Below are 22,373 nucleotides of genomic sequence, written 5' to 3' on the forward strand. Positions count from 1 at the left end.
GGCTAAGATGAGTTCTACTGCCTTGGGAACCAGGCTCCTCAAGGTTCATCACACTTTCACTGCTGAGCCTATGGAATACTTGAAAATGGAAACTTTTCTCTCTTCTGTATTTTTAGCTTTCCATTCAGAACAGGTAGAAAAGTCAAAAGTAACATTCCTGCTAAAGATGTATTTCTAGAAGTCATATGCACTTAGAATTGTGGATTAAAAGATATGTATATATGTGTGTGTTTGTATACATAAACACACTCCAAATCCCAGAAGATTTCAGGTGCTTTTAGAAGTTCTTTTCAGAATAAGGTTTGCAATAGTAAGCTTTTTCCTAAGTCACTGCGTGCTTTCTGAATTTAACAGCACATCAATGTTTTACGACAAATTTTAATCCCCGTTGGAAGCAGAGTATGTGTAAAAGGCTTTTAAAAAAAAAAAAAAAAGTCAGACACTTGGTTAGGGCTTGTCAAAAGCTTATCTCAACTTGTAAATCCTTTGAGATTTCCCTTTCACCATAGGGTTTAACTCTATCTCAGTGTCAGTACAAGTTTTCAGTACCAGTACCAAGAAAATATAAAGTATTTGGACTTAAAGGCCAATATCTAATCAATAACTTTGTATAAGATTCCTCCAGATCCATTTGTCATTAGATTTTTCGAGTGCTGAAGGCACAAAGTGCTCAGTCTGACAACCAGTGAAGCTAGTAATGTACCAGGTATAATAGAGAGCATTACTTCAGGGAACAGTGTGAGGAGAGTGAGAGGGAGTATCTGACCTTGCCTACTAAAATAAACAGGCAAAAATTAGGGAATACCAGAAGTAAGCTGATTCTTAAGCCTTACATTTGAAAGACTTCCAATTTAGGAAAGTGTAAACAGGCTTGGTAGGAATGGTTCTTAAGTGAATGACACCATCTTCCATGAGCCTCCAATCTTCAGAGAAACTGGAAACAATGTCTTGGGTGAAAAAAATATTTTATTAATATTGTTTGTGTAGCGTCTCTCAATTTCTTTATGTTGATGCAAAAAAAAAAAGACATTTCTGAGTGTTAAATCTAGAGTACTGGGGCAGCTGTTAAACTGGCTGGTAGGATGCACAAATAACTTGTACTAAGTCAGTTTCAGGGGGTCACAAAACATGTAAGATGATATCTCTCTTGCTGGGCTTGAAAATAATTTTTAACTTTTTAACTATTTGATCTTATTTATGAAACCTTAACATTTAGCAACTGATATAATTTATCAGAAGTTGTGTCAAATAGCAAGGAACTTTATTTTCCTAGAGTAGCCTTTTTCTTTTTTTTTTTAAAAAGTCATTTAAGTGGATGGAGTAGGATTACAGAATACCAAAGCAGAATACTTAAATTACTTACCACATGAAGAATTTTATTTTCTGTTTCATACACTGTACAATCCTGTGGTAAAATAAAACAAAAACAATTAAAGCACATTGTTTTAAATTTCCTATTAAGAAATAAAAGAAGGCTTTATGCTGATAACTATCTCTCACAGAAATACCTGTAAAGACAAATGAGCTCTTGAGTTTTGTCATGCCAAAAGGTTACTGTACAATCTTGGGAAACTTGACTTCTCTTGTGGCTGGTTAACCTCAGGGATCTACTCTTACCTTGATAGTCCTGAAACTTGAGCTCAATACTAGCAACAATATAAATGTAAAGCAGGGGGGACAGATTCATGATAGTGAGAAAAAAAGTAATTGAATATAATTAATCTGGCATGTCAGAATTTCAATGATGTGCAGAGCGAGAGATACATTGCCTAGCCTTAAATCAGGCAGAACGTTTGTTACCTGTTCTACAAGTTGTGTGGGGTGCAGAGAGTTGTGTCAGACCTACTACTACGTAGACTGTGTTACTAGAAAGCATGGGAAGGAAGAGTAAACAGAATATTTTGACAAGTACAATGCTAAAGATGTTAAACGTGGTATGTCCCCACTGTCCATTTGGTTTGCTCCACCTTTTGCTTCAAGGCCCTGACTGTCTACACCATCCATGAGGGACAAGAAACAGCGCTGGTCCCATCACTTGTGAGAAGTCACATAACAGCTCTAGTTTTGGACTTTGGAAGGCACAAACCACACCAAAAAGGAATGGGAAAGGACATGGGCTTGCTCATGCTGAGCACTGGCCCAGGGATACTCAGGGGGTTTCACCGCCTTAAGGCCTCCCAAAGAACAACTCCATCCCAGCTTTCCATTATGCAACATTGCTTTTAACCAATTTAAAGTAGGCCTGACAAACAACATTCCTGATCAGCCTCTTTATTTGCTTAAGACCTGTGACTTCTAAAGCAGTCATCTTCCTATTTTAGCTATCATTTTAAGAATAATAAATCCTATCACTCCATAGCTTAAGAGTCATTCCTCCCTTAACTTGTCTTTTGATTTCATGATATTACAGTGGCTAGAATATTACTTTTTCTTCATGAAACAAAGCATACAGATTTCTAAAAGAGATCTACTGCCCCTACCGCTTTTTAATGTTTTGAACATTTTGTCAGTACAGTGCTCTACAAAGCAAGACACAGTCATGACAAGACAGTATTTACCCCTTTCCTACAGGGGAGGGCCCAAGTACACTGCGGCAGCTGTACCCCACCCTCCTCCTGCCAGTCAGCACTCCAAATCACCACACGGGCTCTCAAGCTATATTTTACTAAAACAGAAGTTTAAAAGGAGATAACAGAAAACTCAAGTTTGCCAGACAGAGTGAGATTAGATTAGACTTCCCCCCAAAACTGGTCACTGCTGAGGCCAGCCGCAGCCAGGGCCGCAGCCCCCATGGCCAGCCTCCCTCAGCCCCCAGCCCCAGAGCTCCAGAACCTTCCACCGCTCGCCGCAGGCAGGCAGCCCACCACACTCCTACACGGTGAGCGCTGGCCTGTGACACCTACCTGTCATCAAAGGGGTGCATTTCTGTAACAAAATCTGAGGAGAAAATACTTCTGAGGTAACCTGGCACCTCCCCGTGTTCAGGGAGACACAGCCTGACCCTGTCTGTGGCTGGCGGGAGTCCCAGAGCCCTGTGAGGGAGGGAATGAAATGGCCGCCACAAAACCTCCTGAGGACTGGGCAGGGCAGGAGCCTCGCCTTGCCAGGGGCCTAGTTTATCACAGCAATTTTGTTTATAATGCCATACTGACACCGATTATTTAAAGTGAATTAATGGTTAACAACAGAAAGATTATGTTGGGAAATTCCTAAATACTTCTCCAAACACTATGTCACACTGGAAAAGAGCTTTCTACAAAGCAAGATTTCAGGATGTATTTTTAAGGATAAGGATATGACAAGTAAAAAACACTGTATCATTTATTTGTCTTTTTTTCCTTGACTAAGTTTTAAAGTAAAATTTAACTCACTAATACACCCTAAAAGATCCCCTCAAGTAACTTAAGATTCTCTATAGTTCTCAAGATTTCCTCTTTCCTGGGTCTTAATATGCTAGCAATAACAGTTCAATGCTTTATACTTCCCATGAAATAATTCCAACATCCTCACTCCATTTACCCTAGAAGTAGATTAGCTACATGACCCGCATAGGCTGTGGTACTGTTTGCAAAAGAAATAGCAGCTAACTGGCAGATCTCTGCTCCTCTGGTCCGGCAGCGGAAAGCCTCGGCTATGTCCCATCCACTGAGGCCATGTCCAGCTCTCGAACCTTCTTCCTCGGGTGATGCTTCGAGGACCCTGTCCCTCAGCCTGTCTGAGGGTGCTGCAGAGCAGCTTTAGGCTGTTGGAGCCACTCAGCCCTGGGTACAGGTAACAGTCGCACCCTCAACTGTAAAGGTCATGTTTATCTTGGAGGATTAGCACTTTTGTAGAGAAATTAATTTCTAAGTGAATACAGTTTAGGGAATATTGTTATAGAATAAGAAAGTCAAAATCAGACGATTGTGAGTGCCAAGGAACACAGAAAAGAATTTATATTAGCATTTCATGGTCAAGTATCCCTTTGATGTTTTTTCTGTATTCATACTGTTATTTTCTACAGCACAAAAAAAGAATTCAATTAGTCGGTTTGGTTGGCAATGCCCAAGGCAGTTTTCCCTACAAGTTTTACACACTTCAAACAGCACATCCACCATCTCCTTTTAACCCTCCAAGTACCAAGAGAACAAAATGATCACAGCAGGGTTTACAGCTTGACTTCAGAGCTAATGCTCCTTTCTAAATTATTCCTTTAATTTCTGTGCTAGAAATACAATATAAGCTTCGTTCTGAACAAACTTGATTACTTCAGGTCAAGGAATAGAAGACTTATGTATAGTAGAACTGAAATTTTACTGGTTTGTAGAGCAGAATTAATGTTAGCTATACTTATGTTGCACATTCAAGATTATATTAGCATTAAAAATGTTAATGGCTTTGGGATTCCTTCCAAAACAGATGCATATTGACTTTTTTTGTAAATGCATCAGACTAGTTTAACTGAGAGGTTAAAAGCACTTGCAACATTATACTAAAATATTAAGATATGTAGGTCACAATATTCTTCTGATTTATTTGTCCCTGATATGAAGCAATGCACTAGGGATCTCATTAAAAAAAATTCTGCCAAGACTAACAATTATAGAATTTTGATCTATTTTTCTTAGAAAATAAATAATAGTTATAGTGATATTCTTTCTACATATTTGATAATCAAGATGACACTTTAAAAATGTTTTTTTCTTAGAGTTTAAAAAACTCTTAAAAAAATTAGTATCTTCATTCTATTTCCCCTTTGCCTGTGCCAGCTTCTGCACCATCCAGAACATCCTACCTTTCAAAGGTACAGTACACCTTTATAACTGATAAAGTAAAACAGCATTCTTTTGAATATTCATAAAGAGAAAAGGTCAGTAGGACTTGTGCTCACCCACACTATATTCATAATTTTAGTTTCTAATTCCAAAAGAAAAAAATGCAAGTACTACTGAAATTTGCAGATACCATAAAGAGTGTTTTATGACAAGCCTTGAGGGCAGTTAACTAACACATAAAAATACTAATACACGTAAAATATTTAGTTCATTAACTTAGCACAATAAAACAGCATGAGTTAAGTCAACTACTGAAAAGAAACAGAGACCCTATAAAGGAGCAGCTTGGAAGAGAACTTAAAACTTTGTGATGTTTGCCAGTTGAGCGCCATTTCCCAATATAACACTGCAGTAAAGATCTACTTCAGTCTTTGAATGGTGGATATGACAAAATGATATTAAAAATATATTGCTTGCAAACGTAAAATCAAACACTCTTCTGGAATTCACACATTAAAAAGAATGAGATCACTCTGAAATTAGGCAAATATACAACAGTAATATACTAACATAATTTATTTTACCTGGTTTAATTAAGGTAAAGACTTGATCATAATCTATATTTAGAAAACAGTGAACAGATGTTTGATAACAAAATGTTCTTTAGCAAAAGCAAGCAAAATAAGATTGAGGGGCTGAAAGCCGAAGTCTGCAAAGTTCAAACTGAAATAACATCCACATTTTTAATGGCAGTTGCTGAATCACAGAATAATTCAGGTGGAAGGCACCTCTGGAGGTTATCTAGTCCAACCACCTGCTCAGAGAAGGGCTAATTTAAAAGTTAGACTAGGTACTGGAACCTACTAAGAAGCAACAATTTCTATCAATTGCAGTACAAACTAGACAGCTTTAAAAACCATATGCTTTACCCTAAACACAAAGTATTTGACTAAACATAGGGTAAAAATCTGTGATATGGTCTCTGAATTTATCTCAGTGAGGTTAATTAAACATTAATAAATGGGAGAACAAGCAAAATTTTGTTTGGCTTTTGTTGGAAAAAAATCAGCCTGAGTTGTACTGACATTCTTTGGTAAGACACAGACAAACTTTTTGTTTAGAGAATGTTTGTTCATGCTATTTAATGCACATATCAAAAGCATCTGTCACAAGTTTAAACATCCTAGACATAACCAGGGAAAACCAACTTTTACTAGGAGTAGTGAACTCTTTCTACTCAATGAAAAATTAACCAATGGCTACATTTTATGAACAAAATTCCAAACCTGTTCTTCCCCAGTTATTCCAGATATCTTTCCCCCAGGGTAGCCTTGGCAGTATAGCATGACTAAATCCAAATTCAGTTAAGTTAGTCTGGTGGAGATTCATTTTCAGAGCAAAAATGAGAGCTAGTCTACCTTGAAGCTAGAGCTATACTACAAAATGAAGTCAACAGAGAGCTCAGACATCTGCAATACTCTGATCTAACATGCTTTTTTTGCACATTATCATCAACACATTTTGATGGGACATTGCACCTCAAAATCAGGATGTCTCTGCAGCTTTCTGCATAATGCTATTCTTTTATAGTTTCCCTACTTATTTTAGTGAAGGTGAGATCGTGAGGGATAAGAAAACTGAGTAGAATGAAGTACATTCCCAAGCATAAATGGACTGGTATAAAACATTTCTGAAACTAGTGAATAAAGATCAATTTTCTTATAACCAGTATGAGAAGATACTATTTACAGATAAACGAGTGGCTGCTTATTCATTGTAGCATTTACATGGTATGTGAATAATAATACCCAACATTGCAGTTCATCTGTTTGGTTTAAATTTTGAATGAAGATCTCATCTTCACACTCACACAGAGAAAGAGTATGACCTAAAAGCTAAAAAAACCCCAAACAAACCAACCCTACATCCTTACTAGATCTAAGAGTATGTCACTCGGATACACACAGTACACCCTAGAAAGAAGATTCATAAGCAGTGTCTATATTAGACTAAGATTACATAGTAATGCCCCCTATTTAGAAGGACGTTCACCCTGAGTGGCAGCTGTAAGTTATGCACAAAAAGCATGTTAATTTTGCACAAAATAAATCTTCAGGTTGAAGACATTCCTCACTTAATGTGCCAAAGGCATAGCCTTGACTGCTACTTTCACATCGACTAAATTAAACATCTAAAATTTATACCATTCATAAAACAAGGAGTATCTGAAAGGATCCGAGATCTAGGTTTCTATTAGTTATGCCTTTCAATTCATATTTTAGCCTACAGTTAAGACTGCAGTTCTGGTTTAGGTGAGACATTTCTGCTTTCATACATTAAAATCAATTTTCCTCAGATTTAGTAACAGCAAAACTGTCTCCCTATGAATGATTTTGTTTTATCTACTCCTTCTGGTGCTAAGTTTAATATACTGTAAAAAGATCTTAATAGATGACTACCAAACAACCCAGATCTGACAATAAGATCAGAAAAAGGCAAAAGTTGATTTGTAACTGACCTGAAGTACTAACTAAACATTTTTCATCTTGGAATGTCTTGGAGTTTATGCTAAAAGATAGACTGGTTTTAAGTTGTCAAAAGGAGGACAGCTTTGGGAGTGGAGTTGAAGAATTGAAAAAAAAGAACCAAACTATTGCTGGCAGAGGAGAACTGAATTTCATGTGCCAAAAGCAGTGAAATGAACGACAGAAATGGAGACAGCAATTCAAAATTATACTATTTTCACCTAGGGAAAAAATCAAAGTGCAATATCAGCTGAAGGGCAGAATCAGAATTTGAACTTTTTATGCTGTAGAGAAGCTCATTTTGCTTAGTCTGTAAATCAAAAATAGCCTAGTGCTATAAACACCTTGTAAGAGAAAGCTTAATAAAGATACATAAATAATTAACTGCCTACATAGGAATTTTTAAACCAAGAAAAGAGAAAAAAATCTTTGTTTTGCACTGCAAAAGTGCATAAAGGACAAAATTTTTATAAAGGATAAAAGGAATAAAGCTGAATATTATAAAATAAGGATAATAGTGTAAAAAACAGACTGATATTTATCAGCCTTAGTTCTTTTTTTCCAAGAACTAACATGAAACTGAAAAGGGGGGGGGGGGGGGGGGGGGGGAGAGTTTGCAGAATGCTACTACTCCAGGAAGCCTTTTCAATTAAATGAGTTCTATGATTGGTCTGCTGTGAGGTTACATGGAAAACTGTGCCAGCATAGGACAGAGGCGGGCAGTGCAGTCCTGTATAGTGGAGGCAGGGCCAGTTTAAGGTGCTACAAAAACTACAGCTTTAGCTAAACTTTCTTCTTGCTTTCCCTCCTACAACATTTTCATCTTTCTCTTTTGCTTCATTCCAAGACAGCCCTGCCTGTTCTCTAACCTCTCCATGTATTCCAACACTATTTTGTCTCATCAATATTTTTATCCACTCACAAGATGAGAAGCTCACTGTAAATGTTTGTAAAACTAATTTCCACTCAGTTTTTCTGTGTCTTACTTCAGGGGCAGACACTGTCAGAGACTATTATTTGTATATTACGTAGCACTACAGACCAAATCAATTAATTTTATGTACCTGTGGACTGTACTATATTACAATTAATTAATGAATGTCAGTGATGATAATATTACTACCCTTATTTGTTCCATATTTGGTTTGTTTAATGTTATGAATATTTCATGTTAATCACTAAACAACTTTCATGTAACTAGCTGTCCTTTAAGTGAAGCAGCCACAGGACAGGTTCTAGATATATTTGTATGTATGGTAAGAACTTGTCCCTGAAAGGTTTTTGATCATTCCTATTTTAATCTCTAATAAACTGTTAGCAGTAGTTAAGCTGTTTCCCATTGCGACTTTATTCTTTTGTTTAACACTTGCATGGCAGTAAATAACATGACATGAAATAGTCTACTTAAAAGCAAAAAGTGGATTATTTTTAATTTCACACTGTCCTTCAATCTATCCAGGCATATGAGGATAACCAAAGTCCAAAAATCTTCCAGTTGCTCCCAGAGAAAGAGAATATGCAAAGGATAGAGAGGTAATGCTGAAACAATTTTTCTGGTGAAGTACAAGCTTAGCAATGTTTTTATTATTGCAATTTTTAAGCAACAATATGAAGAAGACTGAGCGGAAGATAACCACTCTTACCTGTTGCACAATGGTTGTTAGTTCCAGGCACAGTTGAACAATGTTGTTTTTCAGCAGTGAGTATTCTGTCACGCTGACAAATGGAGACCTGTGACAAAGGAAGGATGGGTTTATACAGCATTAAGGATTATAACTCCTGTTTACAGTATAAGCAGATATATGTAATATAGAGATCAGTCCTATACCACAGAAATGCGAAACACCTCATCATGACAATCTCCAGCAGCAAGTTACACAATTTTTGTAAAATATGCCTTTGAAACAAGAAACAGTGTAAGCAGGAAGGATGTAAACTGGATTTTGGCCAGAACATCAGAAGTTATCATTCTTGGGGGAAGTGGAGATAGGACCTTCCAAATAATTGTAAGTAGTCCAGATTTCCTTTGTACAGCTCATTAAAAAGACAGCATTTCCAGTATGACATCACTCTTCAGCAGCAGCTAGCACCTTAATTCAGAGAGCAAAGTAATGCTTACTTAGTCACCAACAGCTTCCTGCACACTTGGATTTTCTTCAGGCTTTCCAAATTCTAGCTGAATCTGACCCCATTTGAATTTATAAGAACTGACAAGGTCATAGCCCGAGAGAATATGACTGCTGGCATTAGGTTAGGAAGATGTCACCAGGATTATACAAATCCTGTAAAGGAGGGTGATTCACTCTCACTGTGATTTCTAAGGTGCCATTTATACATTAAAGAACATTCAGATTCAAGATAAAGCTATCCATTGCTATAACTCCAAAGATAGAGAAACAAACCATAAATGCTCTGATGCTATTTTATGTTTTGGCTTCTGTCTTTCCACAGTCAAAATTTTAACTACACTTATTCAGAGAGATACTTTTAATCAAATTCTCAATTCATGGATTAAAAAAACACAGTGGCTGATTGTTGAGCATTAACGAACACCACAACTGTACCTAACACATCAATCGTACTCTTGATAAAAACTCTAATAAGAAAATTTAATTTTCAGACTAAGCAAGTACTATAATTTATTTTGAAAATTCATAATTGATTTGCTCAACTCCAGCTTTTCTGTGTCTTTTTGAAGGCTGATGGACAGTTCAAACTCCACAATCTTTTCTTCCTCACCTTCCTTCTGAAATTACTGATGAAGTTACCGCTTGTTGCAGTGAGATGCCAACTTGGAATAGCACAAAATTATTCATTTCACACAAAATACTATCAGACTGAAAGAATCTGAAGCAATAACTAGAGGAAACTTGAACACCCTCCTGACAGAAAAGGGTACTACATTTTGCCTCCAATATTTGAGAAATTTGCAAAACAAAATTTAGAGCTAGAAATCCAGAACTGCCACTTTAATATTACAATAAAAGAGTACAAGAGGAAAAGAAAGAACAAATACAAAACAACCCAAAGACTTATTTCTTGATCCTTCATGCATGAGAATAGTAAATTACCTGTCCAGCCAGGCTAGTAAGTTCTTGGCAGCACCAATCAGGTCAACTACAGAGGTAAGAAAATCATTTGGCAGTCGTCTGGAGGCCCTGCCATCATAATGGCCACTCCTCCTTCTACCCGTTATAAAGTTCTGAAGATTTTTGGCTGAGGCATTCAGCTTATGAGACAGAGTTCTCAGGTTTTCGGTCTCCAAACCATAATTCTGAGGGGAAAGAAGAAGATACACAAGTGAAATAGTGTGTTGTCAGCTACATGAACAAAACTGTGAGGTTAAACATTCCGAATGGCATTGGCTGAAAGGATAGTATAGTTATGGATGCCTGCTGGTAGACTAAGCAACAGGCTGCTTTGTTTAGAACATACAGGATGCATCCATCCTGTCAGCACGACACCCTCCACTGTCATCAACACTCACAGTGCTAGAGCCCCCGGACCTATTGGTCCAACTAAGTCACTGAGGGGAAGGAAAAAGAATCCCCAAATGCTGACTCTCATCATCTTACCCATTTTCAAAAAGTGAAGATGAGTCAGTCCACTATCCCTTACCTGCTACGGTTCAGGATTAACCAACCGTTTGGTGTATGTGTTACCTCTGAGAGCAGGTCTTTAGGAGTCCCACTGCACTGGATCTCACTCAGATTTGTGTTAGTCCCTCCACTAACTTGTAGTAACTTTGCCTTAGCAGAACTTCCCTAAAACCGTGAAAAAATGTATAAAATCTTACATGGCCTCGGTGACAGGCTTTTACAGGAAAATTCCTTCCTGAACCCTGCTATTGTTGGTGAGCAGCTGTCCCATATGTAATGTCATATGGGAACAGTCAAATCAGGTCAGAGCAAAGACATGGTACTCCTGTTTCCAATGACTGCGTAGAGAAGCATCTGAGAACAGAGCAGGCATGTAGTAACAGCTGTTAGTGGTTCAGAGACTTCAGCCAGTGACGGCGTCTTCATATTTAACAGTTCTTAATGGATTTTCTTCCATTGTTCTAATTCTGATGGGATGTTTTGGTTTTTTTTAATCTAAGTGAAGTTTTCCATGCACGAGTCCCTTCTCCCTTTATCCACATTCCTTTATCCACGTCTTTGTCCTTTTATCACCAAGCCAGTTCCCCACTTAGAGTCAGGTAACAAGCACAAAGATATCTCAGCTCATATACATTAAATAATTCACTCAAATTCACACTGAAAGTCTCAAACAGACTGAATTGAAGCCAGATTTCTTGCTGCCACAACAGGATGTAGCATATGAAAGAACTTAATAAGCACTTAAACAAAATGAACTTTCAGAGTATGAATTGATTGCCCACTATTAATTTCAACTATGCATATGTTACAGAGGATGACTGATCATCAATATCACATTAATTTTTCTGCCTAAACTTCTTCCTCAAAACAGAGAAATAAAGAACCACAAACAATACACAATATCAGTGGACACTAGTATGGATATTTGTATTAGAAATAATAATATTCAACACTAAAAAAGGAAAATGTACTGACCAAAAACAAGCTTATGCAATAGGATTGTATAGTAGTCAGACAAAATACAAAAAAACGCTTGGTAATGTTGTTTGGACCACTTACAGCTGGTAATTAGGACCATGCCTTCTCTACCAGCCATTCTCCCACTCAAAGTTCACTCTCAAAAATAAATCAGGCCCTCTGCCTCAAGCTTGGAGGGCAACCGACAAGGAATGGAAACACTTTGCTATCTTATTTAGCTCGCTACAAAGAACTTAAACTTTAAAAGAATTTTACATAGTAGGGACAGAATTAGTTCCATCGTTATATACGTATCATGCCTAAAGCATCACAATCAGTCAATAAGGTTTGGAAGCATCCAGTTTAAGATTGAATAGTGAAACAAAAGAAAGTTACATTTGTTTAGCTACAGGTGAGAATAATTCTCTTCATCATTTTTCCGGGAAAAATACTGTACAGTTAGCAACAGCATCGCTGAAGTCAGTCACTCTATTTTGGAAAAAATTAAAGTTAAAAAGCAAGTTGTATTTGATATTAGTATGCCATCTGTTTAATATTTGTGGCTAATCTTTCTTTTATTGAAGCACCGAAGGAATTCCCTCCCCTGCTTTATTTTTCTTTCAACTTCTACTCGTGCCAAGATGATGAGTAAGTGGATGTATTGGGATGCCTTTACCAGCTAGCAACCAGCTAGGCAATGCTCGGTTTCCCCTCAGAAAGAGTTTGTTTTTGCACACTCAACAACACATTATAAGGATGATAAACCAGATCCTCCTGTTTTTATTTCCAAGGCTAACCTTGCTTATCCCTGTGGAAACAAGCAGAAAATGTTTCTCCCAATAATTCATTATTGCATAAAAGCGCTGAAAACCTGTCAGTTTACTTTCAAGAAAAGCTAAGCAAGAAAGGAAACAGTTTGACCAGCGAATCTATAAAAGCCAGAAAGTATGCTAGATACTAACAAGTGTAATCGACCGGAGTGATCTTCTCAAGTCATTGGAAAACACAGAGAACTGAACAGAAAATATATCTGAGGAAATCCACCTAGTGAACAAGTTCTCTGTTTCATCTTAAAGTTTATTAATTACATGCTGATGGCAACCTCAATGTCAATATAAAATTTAAAATATAGAAGAATATAGATAAAATACATCCATAAAGATAATCAGAAGATGAATGGAAATTTTTCAGCACAGTAAAAGCGCTGATGGAAGGTAGTGGTTTAGCTGAGACTTAGAAAGACACAATAAAAGGGAAAAGATAAAAATATTACAAAAATGACAGTGAATCAATATCTCTAGAAAACAGAGACATTGCATTGCTCTAAATTTAAGTTTGCCTCAAATCCAAGATGTTAATTTTTAAATTAAACAACCATAACCCAACTATAAATCGGGGCAAAGAGTGGTTAAAAATAAACCTTTAAAGTATCACCTTCGAGCACCTCATCCTAATTTACTGCACCACAGCTCACCTCACGTCAGCTGCACGTGTTTCTCTCTCCGCTGCCACCTCCCGTGCAATCTGTTTGCCAGGCTGAAGCACTGATGCCATGAAGCCCCACAAGCCCCACAGCGGCAGCGCGTCAGAAAACTATTGAAGGAAACTATGGCCCCTTTCAAGCTTCCCTAGTCAGCAACCAAGGTGATGGGATATAAAAGAGATTGTTCCAGAGAAGAAAAGAGCAAACAGGTGGGTATACACACAAATTTGAGCTGCATTGATTATGATTCAGCGAATGTGCTTGAAAACACAAATAGAAGAGTTGCAGCTTATGATAATGAGCGAGTAGGTGGGTAGCCTTGTTCTGTATATATGACACTGCAAGAAGTATCCAGATCTTAGTTCTAACTCCTGTAGGCATCTCATCTGCATGATGCTAACTGAGATAGTCTCAAACCTGCCGGACTAAATCATTATCACAGCTACCATATCAGAGTTCAGTTTTCACAGCCATATATTCTACTCTCACTGTGTTAAATATGTGCTGTTATTGTGAGACACGCCATAGAAATGATGCTCCTGAGCCTGTAAAATTCTATCTCCTGGCAGGTGATTTCTTTCTTGCACAGTAAATCCTGGATATAATTTCTGGTTTAAAAGGAAAGGAAAAAGAAAAAACATCTAAAAGGGGCAAGAGGGTGCCATTAGCATAGGCAGGATTATTTTTCATACCAAGAGTAGGGAAAAAAAAGCAAGGAAGGTTTGCTCCATTCCCTGGTTTTGTTTCATGATTCTTAAGGTTACTGCACAGTCATTTTTACCAAATTACTCTATTAATGGAAAGTGACATACAGGTTTAGAGAATGAATACTGGCTATTAAAGTGACCCCAACACTGTCTGTCTAGAACTACACAGCCATACGGTTTGTCAAATTATCACAAAATCTGTATCACAAAACTGCTTGGTGAGAATAGAAAGTAGACTGAAGCCGACAACACTCCATTTCAGTAAAACGGGCCCGACAGGTATATTGTAGAAAAGGTAACTCCTGGAAGAAAGGGCCAAAGTAACAGCACACCTTGAACACAGGAAGATGTGACTTGTAAATCCATTAAATGTTTACTTAAGCTTCTTCACACAAAAGCACTGTTCAAACAGTAAGAAAATTCTGTATGTTCACTGAGTGTGATATATGATAGCATTATTACCTTCACACACACAGAAAGAGTTGCATAGAGATTATCTGATTTGTTCAGTGACAGACTGATTCAGTAGTATATTTTAGGTTGGAGCTCAGCAATTCCTGATGCCCTATTCAATCACAGGAGTTGAAGGATTTCAAGAGGTAGAAATTAAAACGCAAATGTGAGATCAGAGGCACACAAGTTTATTATAGAAGAATATCATTAGCAATAATGCAAAGATGAAGCTGTGCTTGAAGTGACACTTGTTAGTGAGATGTACAACTGACTTCAGTTTAGGGATAAGTCTGCTTGCTGTCTGTAAAACACAGTACTCAATTTTAGCAATTTCACTCTAATTTTCCCATTTTCAAATTATCAGTGACGATTCCTGTCATCCCTCTAGTTCCCCTCTCCTGTTCAGTTTGAGATGCCAGTTTCGGTGTTCTTAGTGATTAGGGTTATTGTAGGGTGGTGAGAAGGAAGAGACAGGCCAGATCCTGGGCTTTTGCAGTTGATTGTCTTTTTTGAAGTACAGAAAAAACAGGTGGCTGTTGTCAGACGCACTAGAATTTAGAAGACAGGAGAGAATACCAGGGTTTTTTTAACAACTTGAAATAGACTGCTGTTTTTACTAGTGCAGAGTGGGAGATATGATGTAAGAGATAAGTTACTGAATATTCCATATAGATAAAAATGCATACTGGAAGTTGAAAAATATGAAATCTGCCTCCAAACAGATATTTCTTTCTTTTTGTGTCATAAATGCAAAATGCAGAAATAGCTGAATAAACTGTGACAATGAACCCTCCCGCTCTGTGTCTGTATCACAATTCTAGCTAAAACCTCTGCTTGTTTTGTACATACATTCTGGTTTGAAGTTCCATTTTTAAAAGACAGTGGGAAAGCTGAGCAAATTTTTTTATTCGTCTGACAATGTAACACCTGTGGTTTTTTACATATTCAAAGTGGAATGAAAAAAAGTCTTCAGCTAGGGCTTAGGGTGTTTTCCTATCTTAATGCAGGTATGTAATAACATCACAAATTAGTATTTTATGCTAGTAACACTACCTGTGAAAATTTTAGCTACTAAGACAAAATAGGCCAAATTATTGTAAAAAAGTTACATGTAAAAAATAAAAAATAAAATGGAAAAAAAAAAAGATAAGTGCTAATCAATTTTTTGTAAATACTAACACCTGAAGATCAAAAGCAGAGCAAGAGATACCTGCAATATGAGTATTTCTTCTGTGGAAAAAACCCCAGCATTACATACTTAAAGGTACTAATATAATGAAATTGGTTTGCTATTATGTGACTTACAGAGATAAAAAAAATGTGTGCACATTGAAATTTATTTGACACAGGATATAATTTAAGCTAAATAGTTTATATTGCCTAAGTAATGACTTAATTTACCTTAAAAACAATTTATTTTTAATTATAGCAGCTTTTCTTTATGTTGTCATTCATGTAAATAGTTGGTGTAATGTATGTATAAATATGTATAAACATGTGGATGCATATACAGCTTTTTCTGTAGGGATATTTTGAGAACATTACAATTTTCAGTGGACTGTAAGGTTCAGAGAAATAAAAGTGCGGAGCAGTAAATCTGACTGAGAAGATTAAAGGAAACAACCCTGACAAATTCAAGCATCTTACATGAAATTGACTATGTTAAGGCATTTAAAATACCACAACCTACTGTGCTACACTCCCATTTTTACGTTTCATGCCTAAACTTAAACGAATCCCCACAATTTATCAGTCCAGTCCAACTGTGGTAGCCGTAGCTGCAGGTCTCGGTTTCAGACGACAGCTGAGGACCATTAGCAAACCCACGCAGTAGACGTGCCTTTGCTCTGCGAGTGCCACCCTGCCCCGAACACACGAACATCCCTCGCACAGAAGGCTGCTCCCCGCTCCCCCTCCCAACCCACCCTGAAAGCAGCACATCTGGACTCATGGCACGCTCCAGATCTTCCTCAGGGCCCAGTTTCCCAGTTGCTTTAAGCTGACATATTTGTCAAGCGCCACAGAAGGATGCTGCCATGCCCTCTTCCTGAGTCCCAGCATCACTGTACAGTGAGCAGGATTAGGAAACTAATTTAAAAGCTCCATCTTCAGGCACATCTTCCCCACTACAGACTGGGTTTCGACCGATTCTCAGATTGCACGTAAATTGACTGAACGTTATTGCGGACTCGCAACATCTGATGCGGCTCTGCGGGGATGCTCTGCCCGTCTCCTGCTGGGAAAGCAGGTCTGGTCCCTCCCAGGCTGCCTGCTCACCCCGCCAGCCCTCCTCTTCCCCGGGGACCTGCACTCGCAGGCTCTCCGTAAGACCTCTCCCCACCGGTCTCCCTGGGGCACGGTTGCAGTGTGGGGCTCCGTGATGACTAGGAAAGAAAATTCCCCAAAGCAGCTCTGGGCTTTTGGAATCGCCTTTGGGAAAACACGACACGCCAGATGGGATACCACAACTCCCTGCTGTCAACATTGCCGTGTATGCCGCTCCTGCAAAGGCCGTATCTTTGCAATGAAAATTACAGCGTCTGTGATAGCATATAGTCGTTTAGCACTTAATGTATAAAAATGGGCAAACACAGCCTGTTTAATGAAAGCAAAAATCCCAAATAATCATACAACATGATTTTAGCATAAATAGTTCTGACACTTAAATAGAATGAAAATCACCAAAACACACTTTCTTTTTTTTTTTTTAATTTCCCTTCTAGAGGTATGTTTTTAAAGGTTAAGAGCCTAACAGAAAACACAGCAGAAACCGTATTCGAAAATACTTGTCTCTGTAAACATTTCTTTGATTTCATCAGGTAGCTCTGTTAAAATTTTGTGGTGATATTTTTAGGATACAACTTAAAAGTGAAGTTATCAAAATACTATGAAGACAAAGTATGTGAGGCAGTGCATCTCCATCAGGCATGTCATTTTCTTCCTCTTCAAAAAGAATTTACAAGCTGAATATCCTTTATATGAAGAGCAATTTGAAGGAGGTTAATATAAACTTTTTCATGTAAATCACAAAGGTCCTTCTTTTGAAATTATCTGAACAAGTAAACAAGTTTTACCATAACATTTAAAATACTAAATTACATGTATTAAACCTTGGTTCCACAGAATATGGCCCACTTTAAGTATTTATTACAGATTTCAGATAAAGTGCTAAAATACCTAGATTGGTACTCCATGTGAGCAGAGATGACGTAAATTCAGCTGAAAGAAAGAATAAATTATACCTTGTAATTACTGTATTACATTTGGTAGTGTTAAATTCTGCTGGAGCAGTATGCAGCTAGGGGGGGGAAAAAATTACTTGACTTGCAGTCTGCTAGCAGTTACGCCTTTGGCATAACTAGTGCTTACAGCATACTGAGGTGGTTTTTTTTTTTAATTGACCTATCACTTAATTTTTGATGCACTGTACTAAATGCATTGTATACCTAGCCCTGGGGAAAATGTAGCGCTTCATTGCCTGTGACCGTTTGCTGATTACCAGTGTCTGAAGGCTCAGAGCTGAGATTTTATTTAGACTCATAGAATAGTTTGGGTCAGAAAGGACCTTTTAAAGATCATCTAGTCCAACCCCCCTGCCATTGGGCAGGGACACCTTCCACTAGGCCAGGTTGCTCAAAGCCCTGACCTTGAACACTTCCAATGATGGGGCACCCGCAATTTCTCTGGGCAACCTATTCCAGTGCCTTACCACCCTCATTGTAAAAAATTTCTTCCTTATGTCCAATCTAACTCTACCCTCTTTCAGTTTAAAAGTTACCCCTTGTCCTGGCACTACAAGTGCTGGTAAAAAGTCTTTCTCCATTTTTCTCATAAGCCCCCCCCCAAGTATTGAAAGGCTGCAGTAAGGTCTCCCCAGAGCTTTGTCTCTTCTGGGCTGAACAAGCCTAACTCTCTCAGCCTTTCTTCACAGGAGAGGTGTTCCAGCCCTCTGATCATTTTTGTGGCCCCTCTCTGGACCTGCCCTAACAGGTCCATGTCTTGTACTGAGGACCAGAGCTGGACGCAGAATTCCAGGTGGGGTCTCAGGAGAGTGGAGGGGCAGAATCACCTCCCTCGACCTGCTGGCTATGCTGCTTTTGATGCAGCCCAGGAAGACAACTGGACTTCTGAGCTGCAAGCGCACATTGCCAGCTCATGTCCCATTTTTCATGAACCAGTATCGCCAAGTCTTTTTCTACAGGGCTGCTCTCAGTCTGTACTGATGTTGGAGATTGCCCCAAGCCAAGTGCAGGACTTTGCACTTGGCCTCACTGAACTTCATGAGGTTCACATGTGCCCACTTCTTCAGCCTGTCAAGGTCCCTCGGGATGGCATCCCTTCCCTCTAGCGCATCAGCTACACCATTCAGCTTAGTGTCATCTGCAAACTTGCTGAGGGTGCGCTCAGTCCCACTGTCTCTGTCGTTATTAAACAGTATTGGTCCCAGTACAGACCCTTGAAGGACACCACTTGTTACTGGTTTCCATTTGGACATTGAACTATTGACTGTAACTCCTTGGATATGGCTATCCAGCCAATTCTTTAACCATCTAATAGTCCATCCATCTCTCTCCTCAACCCTAACCTAAAAGCAGTCTTGGACGATGCCTAAAAATGTCCTCCATCTAAAATGAACTACCAAAATCCATTAGTGATCATATGAATCAGTATACAAGTTCAGGTCAAGAGACTGGAACCTAAAACTTAACACATCTCCTAAATGGTAAAAATGGGACAATGATTATAATAAAATGCAAGTTTTGACAACATTTAATGAAAAGTTAAACAAAATAAATCAAAGAAATAGTGTAAGTTTTATTTCATTATAAGGAAACTCTGTGTCAGATGTAGTTCATACAGTGTCAGACTTGTCACTGCACAGTAGTGTTTTAATTGGGTAATGATCGTAATCACATACTCTGTCAGCAAAGGAATGAGGCATCTGAATAAGAGGCAATTGAACCCAACATGACCTAGTTCTCAGAATGTCTTATCACAAACCCCTACTTCTGCTTAGTTCAACTTATCTGTCTGTAGTAAATGTCTAGTGGAATTACTATTATAATGGTCATTCCAGTTACTTTATAGAAAGGAGATGCTGTACTGCACACTGAAATATAATAATGCACAATATTGTACCTATTTTGATGTTAATCAGGATTAATTTCCCAAATTACAAAAGAAGCCTAGCTTACTAAATAAAGTTGCTTTGCTCTTCATTAGGGAAAGGAAAAGAAATAGAGGGCACATCTGGATATGTGCTACTTAAAATATTCAATAATTTATATTTTTTAAAAATATATAAAATCCTAGCCCCTGTTGTTTTGCAAACTATAAATGTATTAAGAAAATAGATTCCAACTTAATGGCTGGGGACTGCAGTTCAAGTAAAACATTGCCCAAATTGTTTCAGCTTTTTCTTTAAAAGCTCTTCTCATTCTAAACCAGTAAATTAGCAACACTATATTCTACAAGCAATCCTTCTCACTATCTTTAATAACATTTGCCTATCAGTTTATTATGACAGTTAAACTGCAGTATTATAACCTAGTTTATGTACACAGAACACAATGACATTACATAAAAATAAAAGTATGGAATTTATTAATAACTATGGTAATACTATGCAAATATGCAACATCAAAATACAAATTAGAGTATATTATCTCAAACACCTTGATTCTTTTGTGCGTGTAGCTTTCCTCCCCCTTGTGCTCCCTTCCATTATAATTATCCTACACTTCAGAAGCAAATTGTGTCACAATTCTTTCTTGTCTCCTCAGTCTATAATTTGGAACTTGTCACAGCGCTTCTAAGCACGTCATATACCTTCCTATTATCTTGTAAATAGATACATTAAGTAGATATTGTGCTAAGATTAAATATTTTAACCTTATTTAAAAACTTAACATTTGCATTATATTTTTTACTTCCAGAAGACGCTTTAGCATTTCCATTGTAATTGATATATGCCAATGTAATCAAGCATAATTAAAGTGCCTTGAAAAGTATTTTATTGAAAAAGCCATGCATTTCTTATTTCAGTTAAGAATTAGAACATGGTAGGCTTTCCTTTAAAAATCAGACTCAAAAAGACTATAAGACCAGCCTCAGAAACAGTTTTTTTCAGAATGTGGTATTTAAATAACTGGTTAAATTTATGTTTAAGCATTAAGAGAGTCAAATGATGGACACCTGGTAAGAGTAACTGAGTTAGAGAAAAGCAGAAGATGAGGTTATATTCCTGCAGGTACCTCCTCTGAAAACATGAAAAATATAGGGCTAGGCTGGACCTTGAAATGACTATGGATAAAAAGATGATCAGGAGAAGACCACAGACATAAACTGCACAGTATAGTTTCTATTATGAAATGGTTAGCATGATCAAGAATTAACTGGTGCTCTTATCTCCTGCCCAAACATTTTTTTAAGGAGCTTTTACATTGTCGCTCTTGCCATAGATCTCTGAACAAACTGCGTAAAGCCTTCTTGGTCTGCTTAATCCTAATGAAGTCAACGTCATTTAAATTGTGTAATATCCAAATACTGTCTCTCATTACATAAGCTTGAATAAACTGGAACATCTTAATGTTTCTGTTTATGTACGATATATATCTATCCATGGAGAGAGAGTGAGAATATATTACCATGGTACAAGTATCTAAAGCACAAAAAGGGATGAGAAAATTAAATTCATTCTATACAGCACAGGCATTTAAAAAAGTCCTACAACATTAAACAAATTGAATACACAAGTATGTCTGTCAGGCTAATCAGTGTGAGAAGCGTGCGTTTTCTTAAAATGCATTTTAAAATTTTATCTCACCATACTGTGTGGTCACACAGTATGATCCAGCACGTCATGACACAACATCAATGTGATTTTTGGTTAAGATCTGTAAAAACACCAAATCTGCTATTCAATTATGTAGACTGCTTATTACCATAATAATGTCAAGTATAAAGAAAGTGTACTTTAATGAGAATAAAAATGCCTCAATCACAACATCTGATCCCAGATGACTTGGGCCACTGGTCTGAGAGACTTTCAACATACAGAAGGTTCACTTTGTAATACACTCAAATATATTTTTAAAGTTCATGCCACTCTAATTCTGGTAGCCATGTTCAAGGAGTACCTTAATTTCATTTTTTCCCCATATATTTTTTCTGGTTTCTTCCTTTTGTTTTCTCTACCCCTTGAAGAGATTTTTTTTTTTTTAAACATCTAAAACCTTCTTATATTCTTCACAGTTTTAGATTACTCATTCAGCAAGTACTTAAATTTTTTTCTGTTTTTAAATAGTTGAAATACCTATACCTTGCTATATATCATATATATATTTATATTTCTGTTTAATAAATAACTATTTAAAACTGTAACCTAGACTGAAAGGTTGTAGTAGGGACTATCGAACAATAGTAGGAAGAACTGACGTTTCAAGATTTTATTAAACAATATGCGTTCAAAACAAACTTTTGTTATTTCTAGATTGAAATACATGATCTAGATGAAACAGGTATTTGTTATACTGAAATCATCTGACATTACAAACAGAATAGGACTAATATATTGGGGATCAGCTGGTTTATATTTTCTACTTTTTGCTTGGAATCATCTGAAACATGGAAACACCTATTTACCTATTTAATGCCCACCCTCAGAAAAGCTTTAAGAAAGCAAACTAAAGAGAAGGGGTTCCCTCTGGAAGGAGAACTCATGTCTCATTTCAGTTGTAAAGCAGAGCATGGTCATTTGCGTGTCATTTGCGTGTCTGAACCATCAACAGAATTAATTCTGTGGAGGCAACGTACCATCAGTTGCAGAAACAGGAGCAATTGATCCTAACCTACGCTTAAAATAGTACTTTAGTTTATCTGGAAGAGAATGCTTT

At 37.4% G+C, this 22,373-nt stretch overlaps 1 protein-coding gene across 1 annotated transcript in view; it reads right to left on the minus strand.

The window, feature by feature from the left end:
- Positions 1-22,373, minus strand: part of LOC126050252 (connector enhancer of kinase suppressor of ras 2-like) — a 214,815-nt gene that overhangs the window by 105,440 nt on the left and 87,002 nt on the right. The window contains exons 3-5 of the mRNA XM_049827892.1: positions 10,351-10,553; positions 8,923-9,010; positions 1,364-1,405 (exon numbers count right to left, since the gene is read on the minus strand). Of these exons, the coding sequence (XP_049683849.1) occupies positions 1,364-1,405; positions 8,923-9,010; positions 10,351-10,553 (333 nt within the window). The remainder of the gene's footprint in view (positions 1-1,363; positions 1,406-8,922; positions 9,011-10,350; positions 10,554-22,373) is intronic.

This window comes from Accipiter gentilis, chromosome 24 (assembly GCF_929443795.1).
Source record: "Accipiter gentilis chromosome 24, bAccGen1.1, whole genome shotgun sequence".
Classification (NCBI taxonomy): domain Eukaryota; kingdom Metazoa; phylum Chordata; class Aves; order Accipitriformes; family Accipitridae; genus Astur; species Astur gentilis.